Below are 15,810 nucleotides of genomic sequence, written 5' to 3'. Positions count from 1 at the left end.
TCTCTATCGCTCTGGGGATAGGCCTAAACTTCTCTTCCTATCTCTCTATCGCTCTGGGGATAGGCCTACGCTTCTCTTCCTATCTCTCTATCGCTCTGGGGATAGGCCTAAACTTCTCTTCCTATCTCTCTATTGCTCTGGGGATAGGCCTAAGCTTCTCTTCCTTTATATAGGCTATATCTTTTATATTAATATCATACAGTGGACACCTAAGTCTATAGGTCTGCAGTATATTCATGCAATGCCCTGAAGCATTTAGTGCTCAAATCTCAACAGCGGAACCTGAGGTAGACAATAATTTTTTTAGGAAAGTATTATAAAAAAACAATAACAAAAATAGTCTGTAAAGTTTTGCATATGCTACACATCTAAACACAAGACACAGTGTTTTTGTAATTTCTTATAGGCTGTTTTGAATGACATTTAGGTTCTAAATGTGGCTCATTTGGCCAATATCCCTAATTTATAGATGGTGCTGCCTGCGCCAAGTCGGATCTGAATGCATACGGATGTCCAGTAAATTTCTCAAATGTCTGGTAAATTAAAATCTTCCTTGTCACATTGTCCAGCGCCAAATGTTCATCAAGGAAACCCTGAAATGCTCATATTTTGTTTATATGCAGATTTGAGAATATTTGCATAAAAACCTGTTGCCAATTGGATGGAAACCTAGCTATAGACACCTTAAAGACTGTGGTGTCTGTGCTAGTCCAGTGTCACATGCCTGCCCCTCATGGTTCATATTAGGGTTGAATATTTTCCTTGGATTTTACAAATGTTCCATCCCGAGAATAATTACTTTTCTCCCAGGTAACCCGGGCATGAAAATTGGCATGAAAATTCAAGTCTAATGTTACATGAGGTAAATACATGTTATGATAGCTAGGTGAGAAAACCACATATCACGGTCACATTTCTCCTCAATTAAGTAATATCAGCAAAGTCCGTGCTAGTAGGAAAAGAGAAGTGTTAGTGAGAGAAGAGAAAGAGTACGTAGATTCAAGGTAGTTATGAAACCATAATAACCACAAACTGTACATCTGCTGTGAAAGACAGAGGGTATAACTGGGTAATGTGGGTGTGAAAACCGTGGGTTGGGTGTGAATTCAGCACATGAATAGATGCCTCTGTGTTCTGAGAGAACACTCCCACAATACGGATAGAAAGTCAACTCATGCAAATGTCATTTTTAGATTTATTTAGTGGTACCGGTTTGAATGTGACATTACACTTTCAAAAAATGTTATGAGACTAAACTCAGCATTACATTTAGTTATTTTACAGACAACTTACAATAAGTAAAAAAGCCGACACCCACACACAGTCCATGCTCCTCATCCACCTTTGTTTTTCTCCACACATTCATTCTCACACACATAGTCCCAGCTCTCTGTCACACCGACACGGTCGCAGGTGCTATCCTGTGTATGTGCGTGTAGGACTTGTGGAGTGTGACGCTTCCGTGGTGAGAGACACCAAGCGGTAACACACATTCCTCTGTCATTGTGGTTGTGACTGGGTCCCAGCACATCACCGTGGAGATGACCTGGTTCTTGTCGTCACGGCCACCAGTGATGAATAGTTTGTTGTTACAGGCTGCGATGGCGCAGCTTGCCCTCTCGCCCAGCCGGGTCACCATAGACCAGCTGTCTGACTGGGGGGAGTAGCAGTACAGAGCATGCATGGCACCGCCTGGGGAGAGGGGAGGATTGTTACAACACATACACACACACTGACACACAAATGGACACACACACAAACACACTCAATATGATTGCACAGGTGAACTGAGAGTAGAACAGGTTTAATCCACTGACCAACTACATAGATGCATTCCCTGAAGGTGACAGCGTTAGTACATTTGGCCTCGATGGGCATGGGCGACCGCAGGCCCCAGCTCTCAGTCCCTGGCTCCCAGCACTGCAGCCTATCAGTGGCCAGCTTCCCGTTGGGCCCTCCCCCGATCGCAAAGATCCACTTATTGAAGCTTGCTGCAGCGAATGAGCTGACGCCCAACAGGAGGGGCGGGGCCTGGAACATGAATCGGAGCAGTTTATGTATGTGTCTTATGAAATTCTATTTGTCAGATATCTTGTGCAACAACATGTCTCATCAGACAGTAGCTCCAATGCAGAATGACTGGAGTGCTCACACCATATAATACATACAGACAGACGGACAGACGGACCTGTGTCCAGCGGTTGTGAAATGTGTCGTAGGCTTCCACGCTGGTGAGTCTCTGAGTCCCATCGAACCCCCCCAGGGCATACACCTTCCCCCCGTGAACCGCCATCTTGTGTCTCCAGCGCCCAGTCACCAGGGGCTCAATGGGGATCCACCTGTCCAGGGCACCGTTGTACTTCCACGCCTCGTGCTGTGTCTCTTTTCCTCCTGCAGCAACAAGATGATAGTGAGAGTGAAAAAGAAACAACAGTTGACCTATAAGAACAACCACTGTTTGTTGGAGTAAGGGAGGGATATTTGGCAGGGAAAAGTCACGTTAGGCAGGCACATGAATCTTTGCCATCTCAGTCGCCAAGTCCTCTTTTGGGAAGTGGGATAAATGTTTTGTCCTTGTTGTTCTAAACCCATTGCCCACAAGTCGTCGTGACGCCGTCAAGTTTGCCAACCCCCACCCCTACCTCGTCCGTTGGTTGAGCCTGTTGGTCTGGCCAGTACAGAGGTTGCACATTTTTCCCAGTCTGCCCTGTACTAAGATTGTGCATGCCCGGTATACAAACATGCATGGCTTGAGATTCGATCACCGGTCGAGTGTGTGTAGCTAGCTATAGTTTAAATATCAACAGTACTGCCACAGCAGCATAACATTTGATTAACACTTGATAACACTTGATTTACATCATCATCAATATTCGGTCTGTTTGGTTGATACACGCAGCAGAGAGAGGCAGAAAGACAGAGAGGAGGGGCATCATCAACCACCCTCGCTCCGACCCAACTCCATCCCTTCCTCAGTCGGCACCAGCAACACAGGTAGTCTAGACTCTAGCTAACCACTATATACTAAAATATCCACACATATGCCCTTTTTTCAGTTTAAGCACCTGCCGCGTGGAAGGTTTGTGCACGGCCCTAATGTTAGGACTTATAGTACAACCTAGGTGTCTGTGACATTTCACTTAGTAGAGGGAACAAAATAGAGCGGCACTTGCTTTAGGAAAGAAGGCACCTTGGTATTCTAAAATGATTCATGCATTGTCTCTGGATATGGGGCTGTGTACAATCCCAATGGTGTGTGAATGAGGAATACCACAGCTGTTCTGGATTTATTCCAAAAAGTTAGCACCCCGCTTTGTGCTTGCTCTGTCTCCTTCATAGATCTGATAGGACTGGATGGGTATAATAAGTAACGAATCAGAAACTAAGTGGAGCTATTGCTCTGGAGTACTTGTCCTGTCTTATCCGGTGTCCTGTGTGAATTTAAGTATGCTCTCTCTAATTCTCTCTTTCTCTCTTTCTTTCTCTCTCTCGGAGGACCTGAGCCCTAGGACCATGCCTCAGGACGACCTGACATGATGACTCCTTGCTGTCCCCAGTCCACCTGGCCGTGCTGCTGCTCCAGTTTCAACTGTTCTGCCTGCGGCTATGGAACCCTGACCTGTTCACCGGACGTGCTACCTGTCCCAGACCTGCTGTTTTCAACTCTCTAGAGACCGCAGGAGCGGTAGAGATACTCTTAATGATCGGCTATGAAAAGCCAACTGACATTTACTCCTGAGGTGCTGCACCCTCGACAACTACTGTGATTATTATTATTTGACCATGCTGGTCATTTATGAACATTTGAACATCTTGGCCATGTTCTGTTATAATCTCCACCCGGCACAGCCAGAAGAGGACTGGCCACCCCTCATAGCCTGGTTCCTCTCTAGGTTTCTTCCTAGGTTTTGGCCTTTCTAGGGAGTTTTTCCTAGCCACCGTGCTTCTACAACTGCATTGCTTGCTGTTTGGGGTTTTAGGCTGGGTTTCTGTACAGCACTTTGAGATATCAGCTGATGTACGAAGGGCTATATAAATACATTTGATTTGATTTGATTTGATTTGCTTACATTTACCCCTTTACCTCAGTTCCACATTGAGGAGAAAGTGAGGGAAGATAGGATGCAAGATTGGGGGAGTCAACTTTTTGGAATGAAACATAGCCAATGAGTGCTAACCATAGAGAATGATAGAGGACTCTAGATCCCAAAAAACTGTTTAAGAATGGGCAGCACCATTGAGGACTTCACCATTTTGAAATAATCAACTGGGTGGGACTTACTATGGGTTAAGGAATAATCACATAATTCCATTCAGGTCATCAGGAGGGATCAGCCAATGAATTATACTTGTGAGCGAACATTCCATAACTGCTGGTGTCAGTAAATCGCCAAACTTGGCTTTAATCCTGTTCAAACAACACACTCCTGGTGGCAGTATGCACCCTTACAGTTTGTTTACCAACTCATAGAAGTAGTAGAAGAAGAAAATTGACGACTTCAAAATGGAGATGGCCTCAATGGCGCTTCCTATGCGGTCAAAGATGCCATAATGGGACAGATACAAACAAGAGTCCTCTATCATTCTCTATGTTGCTAACCCCTCCCATGAACAAAAAGCCAATAAATACATCACTCTCACACAGTAAACCACAGCTGATTGTGCAAACATCCCACACAATGGTCTCAAGCAATATCGCCGCTCCATCTTAGTAAAGATGCTCTCAGGGACAAATGCTCAGATGTGAATTTAACAAAACTAGCTGCATCACTCACCGGATATGAACACCTCATTCCGGAAGGTGACACAAGCAAACTCCACCCACTTCCTGTTGTGGGACTCCTCCTCCATCTCTGTGATTGGCAGCTTGGCGACTTCCAGCCGGCTGCGGCGCAGAGGGTCAAGGCAGGTCACCGTGGCAACGAAGCGCTCCTCTTTGGTGCAGCCACCGATGATCATGAACACCTCAGATAGGTAGTGCTGTAAACGGGGCTTGGTACGCTCCGTGACCACCTACACACACACTCAGACACACACGGACAGAGACGCGTCAAAAATCAAATACACACCAACCCAAAACTAACATTTATAAACACAAACAGGATACCAGTATGATCACACACACACCTCGTTGCCTGACAGGTGGTAGGTGCGAGCCTCCTGCAGCAGGGTGAAGGCCTCGTCACAGCGGCGAATCAGCTGGTCGGCCTCCACCGTTTCCAGGAAGTAAGCCGGCTCCAGCAGTGGCAGCCGCACATATGACAGAAGACCAGCTAGTAGGAGGCATCGCTCCTCCTCCTTCGCTCGCACCCAGCGCATCAGAGCCTATAGTAGAGTAAATATTGGATGGATGGATGGATTTTTGCATTCCTCATAAAGTAAATGAAAAATCTTGTGAAAGGCAAGAAAGTGATGGCTTTTTTAAGGTAATGAAATGTATACTACACCTCAAACACACTTTCCTCCCGTGTCACTCCCAGGTCGTCTCTCTTCAGAGCATTCTGCAGCGCCCCCGCGGGCAGCTCCAGGTACTCCTCATGCTGAACCACTCTGGAGAACTCTGAAACCAGGTAGTCCTGGACCCTGTCTCTCAGCGCAGGCAATGAGTGGGCCTCAGCCAGACGCAGCACACCTACACAGCTCTCTGGCTGGAGAGAGTCAGCCAGGAACCCTGCACAGGCCTCCACTACACGAGGAAACTGGAGAGAGAAGATGGAGACAAAGAGGGGAGATAGACAGAGAGGGGAGACAGACAGAGACAAGAGATGAAATCAAGATGACAGATAATATGTTTAATCTAACTTAATCTAATTCACTTTTATCTGACTTCAATCGACCCTCTCATGCATACAGTCATGCATACACGCACACACACGCACACACACACGCACACACACACACACACACACACACACACACACACACACACACATACACACACACATACACCCACACACCCTATCATCCAGCTGTGAGCCTAATTCAGGCCTGAGTGGAAAACAGATCCTGAGAGTAAACAACAAGAATGACTTTCACTTCCCTGTCTCAACTGTCACCTGATTCAGAGTCATCTTCTGTCTGATGACAAATAAGTAGGAAATATGATGAAGTTTGTGACTGTATGCACTATTTCCATAAGGAGGAAGACCGGGATTTCCATATTCAACACTCACCTATTCAAAAGTCCCTAAGGTTGTGTTATGAGTTGACAGAAACAGAGGAGAGACACGAGGAGGAGAGATAAAATGACAAAGATGAAGGAAAAAGGCTGAAAGATTCTCTGTTTCTACTGCATTTCTCTGGTGTTTAAGTTAAGCAATAAGGCCAGAGGGGGTGTGGTATATGGCCAATATACCACAGCTAAGGGCTGTTCTTAGTTAGACGCAATGTGGAGTGGCTGTCAGCCAATCAGCATTCAGGGCTCGAACCACCCAGTTTTTAATAGTGTTTATACAGCATTTATATAGAGTTTACACAGCGTTACGGTAGCATTAGTAGACTCACCTGGAACAGGCTGGCGGCCTCCAGTGTTCTCTGGACGTTGGTGTGTGTGATGGTGGCTCGGCTGGTATAGGTGTAGTCCAGTAGAGTCTTCATGGTCTCACTGTCCACCCCTTTAATCTCCACCTGCTTCTCATGACTCTCTCTCAGACCACTGCAGAACATCGCCCTGGACACACACATAATGTTCTCTAAGCATTATAACTTGACAAAGTTGTGAAATAAACATCTGAGGTCATTCTACAGCTATGGAAGAGAGTGTGTGTATGTACCTATAGTAGTGGCTGGCGGCGGCGAGCACAGCTCTGTGGCAGGGGAAGTCCTGTTCCTGAACTCGCAGAGTCACGTCGGTCAGCTCTCCACTCACACGAAGCGTCTCCATCCCCTTCTGAAGCTCCACAGACAGGCCTCCATCTTCCCAACGCATCCCACTTCCATCACCCCCTTCACCCTCTTTCCCAGGGTCAGAGTCCTCTCTGGGGGTTTTCTCTGAGGGCCCAGGCAGAGGGGTGTCGGTGGTCCTCTCCAACGAGTCACTCATCCTCACAATGAGAGCCCCATTAACAACACACAACACAAACTCCTGCAGACACACACATACTGCGGGACACACTCAGCACACAACTTTGCATACTTTTCCCAGAGAATGGAGACAATACACACCAGCCCTTGAACGCACATTCACCACAGCACAGAACTTAACAGTGTGTGGGCGTATGTGTGTGTGAGTGTGTTTATCATCTCTTCCTGTCAGGTCCTCTGTAATACTTCCCGTTCCTGGTGCTGGTGCTTTGTGATTGGTGGATGTTATGTGGTATATGATGAAACATCGTTCCTGTTCTAGATCCCTTCCTCAAATGTCAATCCCTAGAACTGGCAGTTGGACAACTCTAAACTCTCGTACTCTACCTAGCACACACAAACGCACACACATACACGCACACACACATGCACGTACTCTGCTTTGCGTTGTACCCTTGGCCGTGGTATATTTGCCATATTCCCCCTGTGGTTTTACTGTTTCATTATAGATGTAATAATCTGTGCAGGGATAACTTACTTGTGAACAAGTAAGTTATTGTCTCATTCAGCATTGAGGCAGTCTGAATAGTAGCAGCTGCAGTAATAGTTCAAGTCCACACAGTTGCACTACTGAGCCATGCAGCCCAAGCTCACTAAACTATAGTAGCATAGTAGTATGTCGTATCATCATACCCTTTTCTCACAATGTGTTTTCCCTTTTTCCACTAGATGGCATTGTCAGATCAATGTTGATGTGATAACAGGTTTGGATCATTTCATGCTGAGACACAGGTGTAATAATAATACTGAGATTGGTTTACAATGGGGCTGTAATGGATTGATATAGGCATCTTCTCTCTGTAATGTTATTCTGAGCCTTTGTGATAAGACTCAGAGGCAGATGGCATATAGAACACAGGCGCACACACACACACACACACACACACACACACACACACACACACACACACACACACACACACACACACACACACACACACACACACACACACACACACACACACACACACACACACACACACACACACACACACACACTTACTTACTAGTATGCCCGTTTAACATGCATGTGTTTCCATTGTATCTGTCCCCATAGTGCCTGCGTGCTCTGTTCGTTTCAGTTGTCCCTCTAACCACATATTTCGCTTCCTCTCAGTCTGTCTTTAGGAAGTAGACAAAGCAATATTATAAGAACCCACATATTACAGACACACAGACAGACTGACAGACAGACAGATTAGGTAAGGCGGAGGTTCTTCTACTGGTGTGAAGTTGATACAGCCGTGTGCTTGGTGTGTAGTTTGGCCTGGCGTGTTGGTCAATTTGGGGCAGGATGGGTTGCGTCAAGCAGTACCTGTGGAGGACCAGTCTCCTGTTCTTCTTGAGTGGACTCATCCAATGGGGTAAGAGTACCATCAGGTCTACACACACCCCTCCACTCCTACCCAGGGGTACCTTTTAGTTTGCAAAATAAAGAAGAACATTATGCACATTAAAGTACATAGAAATGTAATATGTAACATTTTATACAGTCCCCTGTATCAATTTGCTGGGTGAAAAAAGTATCTGCATATTAAAGAAACAAAAGGTTGTGCAGATTGTCAGTTCTCTTTTACTATTAGCAAAGTGCAAAGTGTTGAGTTGCATTTTAGTGTCCTTTTGTCAGATGATGGGGTGGACTGTTGAAATGGCCACAGTTCTAAATCAGTGTTTCTTAAACCTGCTTTCTACATGGTTGGTCTGCTGATGAAATGTTATGAAATAGCCTTAGCATAACAGACAACGTCTACTGGGAATGAGTCACATGATGTTTCTGCTTTCATCAAACAGGCGCTATGAAAACAATTCATTGAACACAAACCCTGACGCTGGAAGATGATTTCTGTCAGATTGCAATGTTGCAGCAGTTATTACACATTTTGATTTGCAGCACATTCAAACCTCCTCTACAGCAGGTTTTAGTCTTTGAGCTGGAGCTGTGTCTGTTCTCAAACTATTACAGTTGAGACATAACTTTGGCGATATGAATGCAGTTTTCTTAGTTTATTGACAAGAGGAGGAGAGTGCAGACTGAACCCATAAAAACATTTGAAGCCAGAAATACTTGTCTGAGAATATCATCTTCCTCTTTTTTCTTATGTTCTCCATCTAGGCGGGGCTAAGGTGCTTGTGGAGGTGCAGTCTGGCCCTCTGTATCGTGTGATTGGCTACCCTTTCTTCATGTCCTGCAGCGTGAGTGGTTTCTCTAACCCGGCAGCCCGGCAGGACTTCAGATTCTCCATCTACAAGCCAAACAGACCCACCCGTGAAATCCAGATCATCAGCACAGACGACAACAACTATGCCATGGCAGTGGACGGCGTCCGCGTCAGGGGCGGTGGCATCACTCTGGAGCGCCTATCAGTGACCTCGGTCCTCTTCCACGTGAAGAGTCTGGAGGAGGGAGACGAGGACGAGTACGAGTGCCACACCCCAAACTCAGAGTTAGAATATAACGGCAGGTACAATGCTAAAGCCACATTGAAGGGTAATGTTATTTTTTACTGCCTAAATGGCAATACCTTCTGTGTCTGCCATATCTGTATAATTCACAAACCATTACTTAACTAACTCTGGTTACTTGAACTTAATCTGACAATCACATTAACCCCTGCCTACTGTAGTGTTGATATCCATCCCTCAAATCCTGTTTCCATAGTGCTCGAGGACACCCTGACCACCTCCTCCACTGGCCCCGCCTCCTTCAGCCTATCAGAGGGTGATGCCCTAACCCTGAAAGGCCTCGCTTCCAGCAACACCTTCCAGCACACCCACCTGTCCGTCACCTGGTATCTCCATGGAGACGGAGAGGCCTCGCCCCGCCCCATCATCTCTCTGGACCGTGATTTGACGGTGAGTCTCATTGGTCTGGACAAGCTGGAGGAGGCCACATACAGGCTGAAGATGGCCAGGATTGAGCTGTCCGATGCAGGGAGGATCTACTGCCATGCCCAGGAGTGGATCCAACACCCAGACCGGAGCTGGTACCCAATCTCCCATAAAGACGCACAGGCAACCACGTTGGAGGTCAAAGCCATAGAGAAACACCTCAGTGTGTTTTTTGCTTCCCAGCCCTAGCCTTGGACCCGATTATGTTTACACATTCATGCAATGTTTTTGTGTTTGTGCTTGGCTAAGAGGAATTATGGGTTAAGAGGACTTATACATGTATGCCCAGTCCTGCTTTTGTCTGATTTCCTGTAACTAAATTCTGTTTTAGGGTTTCCTGTGTCTCAGAGGTGATTATGAGTGATGAGTTTCCTTTCTGTCTGAGAAGTAGTTGTGAGTGATATTCTGTCTCTCTCTGTCAGAGAAGGCCCCCGACCAGGGTTCTGGCTCTATGGTGGTACGTATGACCGTGCTCAAAGCACAGCTCCAGGAGGGGGAGGAGCTGGCTGTGCAGTGTATTGTGGATGCCCAGGGCCTTGCAGGGCGTTTTCTCTCTGTGGCCTGGGTCAAACAAGAACAAGTTCTCATTTACAACTGCGACCTGGCCAAGTTAAAGCAAAGCAGTGCGACAAAAATAACAACACAGAGTTACACATGGAATAAACAAACGTACAGTCAATAACACAATATAAAAATATATGTACAGGGTGTGCAAATGTAGTAAGATTAGGGAGGTAAGGCAATAAATAGGCCATAGAGGTGAAATAATTACAATTTAGCATTAACACTGGAGTGATAGATGTGCAGATGAGGAGGTGCAACAAAAAATAACAATATGGGGATGAGGTAGTTTGGTGTGCTGTTTACAGATGGGCTGTGTACAGGTACAGGGCTGTGTACAGGATGCAGTTGGTTAAGAGCAGCTGCAGAAACTTGTAGTCAACTGATCACATGGTTTTTGTGAAGTTCATGCAGTCGACATGTAGGCACAGGTGGTAGAAGTTTTATCCTCATAATGCAACACATTTTGACCTTGAAAGGCGACTTGACAAAACCGATACACTATAAATGCACCCAATGTAATGCGGTAGGTGTTTCATCAGCTTCCCAAATGGCTGCTTCATCAAACAACAACAGAACCTCAATATCCTCAATAACTTTAGTTTGTGCCTTGACCTGACTCTGACCTCTGTTATTACACACTCAGCACCTTCTTTTTTCCGTTCTCAGAGAGCGGTTTGGCCGTTGCCATGGAGAACCAAAAGATGAGCGTTGACGAAGGGGACGAGCTACAACTCGCCTGTAGAGTGAGCGGGGGTCAGCTCTCCGTCACCTGGAAATACAGACCAGCCTCCACGACAACGGGCTCCTTCAGTTATGTTACTAGCCTAAGCCGGGTGGGTGTGATGGAACCGGGGGCAGAGTTGGGGCAGCGAAACGTTCGTACCCTGCATCCCACAGCAGACACATTCACCCTAGAGATGAGTGAGGTTAAGCCCTCTGACGTAGGAGCCTATCAATGCACTGTCTCCGAGTGGACCACGGAAACCAATGGTAATGCCAAGAAAACCAGCAGCCAATCACAAGACCGCATCGTGGAGAGAGAGAGAGAGAGAGAGAGAGAGAGAGAGAGAGAGAGAGAGAGAGAGAGAGAGAGAGAGAGAGAGAGAGAGAGAGAGAGAGAGAGAGAGAGAGAGAGAGAGAGACCACCCTGGTGGTCAAACAGAACAGAAAAGTGAAAACTAAACATTTGTTTGCCTCATTTATTTCCATGAATATTTAATTTAACTCGACACAGATTTATTCTTCAAGTTATTGGAGACAGTGTTGGTAAATATTAACTGAGACATGTAGCATGAGGTAAGCTTTCAGCTCCCACATTATCTATGTAGAAATCAATAACTTTATGGCTGACCACTGATGTCTCACATGTCAGACGGATTCGATTGAATCTCCTTGCCCTCACAGCCACTAGTAGAGTTGGCCCTAAAAAAACTGACAGTTGTCATCAGTGATATCTCATCATTGTCCTCTGCTTGCAGAGTCTCTGATGAGGGTGGACCTGAAGAGTCGCGGTATTGAGGTGACAGAGGGGTGTGAGGTGGAGCTGGTGTGTCGGGTTCGAGGGCCCTCCCTCCCGGTCACTGTGACGTGGAGCCTGCAGCGCGAGAGGGGGTTGGCCCCGGACAACATCCTGACACTGACATCATGTGGCGCGGCGACCAGAGTAACTACCAGTTGAGGGTGACCACTGGCAAGGGGGAGGTGCATCACATCCACCACGATGCAGTGATAACACTAGGGGCGGAATTAGGCACAGAACAGCGAATCAGTATGAGAAGACGTGAGAGGTGGAGCTTCGAACTGACCATTCAACAAGCCCGTAGCTGGGACAGGGGGAGGTAATACTGTGTGGGGGAGGAGTGGCTACAGGATCCTCACGGCGTATGGTACAAGCTCCTGTCCAACTCTGCAGCTATGGAACTCTGCCTACAAGAGACGGGTGAATTATCCTGATGACAAGGCAACAAAACACTGCATCGGTAGAAGAACATGCAATGTATATCAGATCTATAGAGTATCTTGTTGTGCTAATTTGCAGTTTCTCTGACTTGAGTCTCTCTCTTTCTGTCTCTATGTCTCTCTCTCCCAGTGAGTGACCTCAGTGTTAACAAGACAGATCTGGACATGGAGGTCAGAGAGGGGAAGCGGGTGGAGCTGACCTGCACTTTGACCTCAGGTGACCCTGCCTCTCTCTACGCACTCACCTGGTTCTACATGAGGCGTGGCTCCTCCTCCTCTCACAGGGTTCCCCTGGTGATTCTAGGCCATAATGGCACCCTGAAATACCCAGATGACAACCAAGGGCTCCAGGACCAGAAGGGGAGGCTGATCTTCTCCAGGAACACTCATGGTACCTTTCTGCTGGGTCTACAGGGAGCTCGTCAGGATGACAGTGGAGTTTACCAGTGCCATGTGGACCAGTACAAGTACAGTCATGATGGCAACTGGGAATGTAGCGCCTCCGACCAATCAGGCAGAACCAACCTCACTGTACGACGACCAATAGGTATGATGTTATAATTTATGAGTCCATGATGTCGGACTATACAAATACAACTGAATCACAATGTGTTGGTTGTTGGAAGGTAAGCTTCCTCTGTTCTCTCCCTCTCCAGAACTTGAGTCTGAGTTGCTGTCTGAACCAGGATTCCCCACTGGATTAGTTATACTCATCTTCATCCCTCTTGTCTGTATCCTGGCAATTGTCATCACGATGCTGTCAATCAAGCTGAAGAAACAAGCCAAATCTCTGTGGGCGGAGGAAAACCCACTGAAGCCATGCCCGGAAGAATGAGAACAGAAGAGAGGTGAGGAGGGAGATAGAGAGAGGATGAGAAGAGCTAAGGAAATAGGAGGAGTACATAAAAGAGGAGAAGAAATGAGGGGAGAAAAGGAGAGGATGTGAGATGGGGAGAGATGATAAGATGGTGAAGGGGGGATAAGTGAGAAAATAGGAAAGGAGATAAGGGAGAGCTGAGCAGCATTAGAGCTTTTTTTCATTTTTATGTGATTGATTTTTAATTCCAAGCACCTTTTTACTTGTTAACACAAAAGGATTTACATTTACTTCCTTTACGCATAATTAGAACTTTAAGTGTACATTGGCACTCCTTTGAGAGAACTTAATGAGTTTTGATAGATTCAAGAAGAACAAGGCAGAAACAACATTTGATTTTGATGTGAACCATCCAGAGCTGGTTTTAGGGGGTAATGGACATTTTTACGCGGAGTGGAACAGGGGAACCCAAGAGCAGACTCAGACGAGGGGACTGGGATGAAGTAACCAAGGTATTTATTTAAACATGGGGAAGATGGAGTGCAGGCCAGGGGAAGCTCAGGTGGGTTGCAGGAAACCAGGTGCAGAGGCTGGAGCGAGAAGGGTTGGGACAGGGTAAGCAGGTCCGGAGGGCATCCACAGGAGTAGTAGAGTGGGGAATCCAGGACAGAGTAGCAGGATGACGAGACGTGGCACTGGAGCCAGGGACCAGAGTCAGAGCAGGCGGAATGAGCAGAGATTACGATCTGGCCGTGTGGAAGTGGCAGGACTGAGTATTTGTAGAGGTCTGATTATGGAACAGGTTGCAGCTGGAGGGGGTCTGCTCTGACTCCAGCACACCTGTCTCCACCCACACAATCACACACACACACACACACACACACACACACACACACACACACACACACACACACACACACACACACACACACACACACACACACACACACACACAGAGGGAGAGGGAGAGGGAGAGGGAGAGAGAACTGGGGGAGAGGCGGCAGGTCAAGGAAACACAGGTAGAGCAGTAGAGGGTGTTGCAGGAGCAGATGTGACAAAAATAGACTTTTGGATGCAGTTTTTTTAATGTAGTTTTACTTCTCCTGTAAAATATTGAGTTAGTGTTCTCTGATGACTCAAAGCTCCAGACTCGCTGACTAGCAGATGCGCTGAAACCTTTGATCATAAATCTGATCATTAACTTTGTATGAATGAGTTGTTCACAAATATTATATTTATGAATTGTTGAAAGGTATTCCGCCATGTACTGTACTCATCAACATTTTGCCTCAAGAATGGATCGGTTTTATTTCTTAACTTGTTTGAGTTGGGAATGCTAAATAAACTTTTGAAGCACTTCTAAAAGAAATCTGAGAAAGTGTTTATGATATCACAAACATTTCAGACCAAAAGTAATTCATATACCATTGCTGTCAGAAATGTACTATTTGTAAAGTTGATGGTGTTTTATCTGGTTTGTAATAAATATAGTTAGAATAAACGTATTCGTAGCTCACTGTTATTTGTCATAAAAAACAATTTGGTTGAACTCCTCTTCTATTCTAGCACCCTCAGCATGGGGTTATTGTGATTGAGCATGCATGTGTCTGCCGTCTGTCTGTCTGTCAGTCAGTCGGTGTGGGTGTGACTGTGAACGTCGTTACCTCTCTCCGTCTCAGTTGTGACAACACAGTTGTGTTCACAGTACCCTGAAATGCAGTGTAAAAAGGGAGCACATGATAATGATTCAAATTTACTATGTGACTCAGTTTGAATAACCAAAAGTGGAATAAATTCATATTCATACATCAAATGACTTTACATAAATAGGAAATTTCACTAAATAACAGAAATATAATTGACATTACGGGTCCACACTTTTCAGAGTTAAATTAACCCACTGCTTAGTGTAAAGCCTTATTTGCATTTTTCCCGGAGTACCTTTCCTTTTTGAGTCAATTGTAGAGTTACCACCCATGACTGTATTTGTTAGTGACAGAGACATCATTGTTGAATTTGTTGTCAGCCCTTTTGGCTTCACCAATTGAGTTGTTACTGTAGGCAAATGTTATCATAAAAATGGAACAGTGTATGACAATACATTACATGTATTATAAGGCCTTACTTTGATTGCCAAATTTTACTCTAACACATTGGTGTTAGGATCCTCCTGGTTTACAGGCCACATCAAGCCTTGAAGTCACATTATAATGACTTGCAAAGTGATGTGTTCTTATGAAAAAAAATTCATTCTTATTGGAATCCAACCACAGTTAGGACATCCAAGAGTTCGAATTTGTATTCACCCACAACCTGCATTCAGAATGAGGGTTATGAATATTGATAAAGAAGACAACCTAAACCATTTAAACTGGAACAACCATTTCAGTAAATTGAACTAACTGATTGGATTAATTTTGAAAAACGTATGTTATTTATCTTTGTGCAGCATAATATGAATCAATCAATCAGGGTACATGCAAAACAGAGATATTAAA

General features: G+C 45.7%; 1 protein-coding gene and 1 pseudogene across 1 annotated transcript; one reads left to right on the top strand and one right to left on the bottom strand.

Annotated features, from left to right (window-relative positions):
• Positions 1–1,181: 1,181 nt before the first annotated feature.
• Positions 1,182–7,223, bottom strand: klhl6 (kelch-like family member 6). Its single transcript, XM_071341140.1, has 8 exons — positions 6,774–7,223; positions 6,505–6,670; positions 5,448–5,699; positions 5,128–5,325; positions 4,776–5,013; positions 2,189–2,391; positions 1,818–2,031; positions 1,182–1,692 (listed from the first exon to the last, which is right to left on the bottom strand). The coding sequence occupies exons 1-8, from the start codon at positions 7,040–7,042 to the stop codon at positions 1,394–1,396; spliced, it is 1,839 nt and encodes a 612-aa protein (XP_071197241.1). The 5' UTR covers positions 7,043–7,223; the 3' UTR covers positions 1,182–1,393.
• Positions 7,224–7,909: 686 nt separating this feature from the next.
• On the top strand, positions 7,910–14,813 carry LOC139538238 (immunoglobulin superfamily member 3-like; annotated as a pseudogene).
• Positions 14,814–15,810: the final 997 nt, after the last annotated feature.

This window comes from Salvelinus alpinus, chromosome 14, assembly GCF_045679555.1.
Source record: "Salvelinus alpinus chromosome 14, SLU_Salpinus.1, whole genome shotgun sequence".
Lineage (NCBI taxonomy): Eukaryota > Metazoa > Chordata > Actinopteri > Salmoniformes > Salmonidae > Salvelinus > Salvelinus alpinus.
The sequence above is the reverse complement of the archived record's forward strand: the minus strand, read 5'-3'. Positions and strand labels throughout refer to the sequence as shown.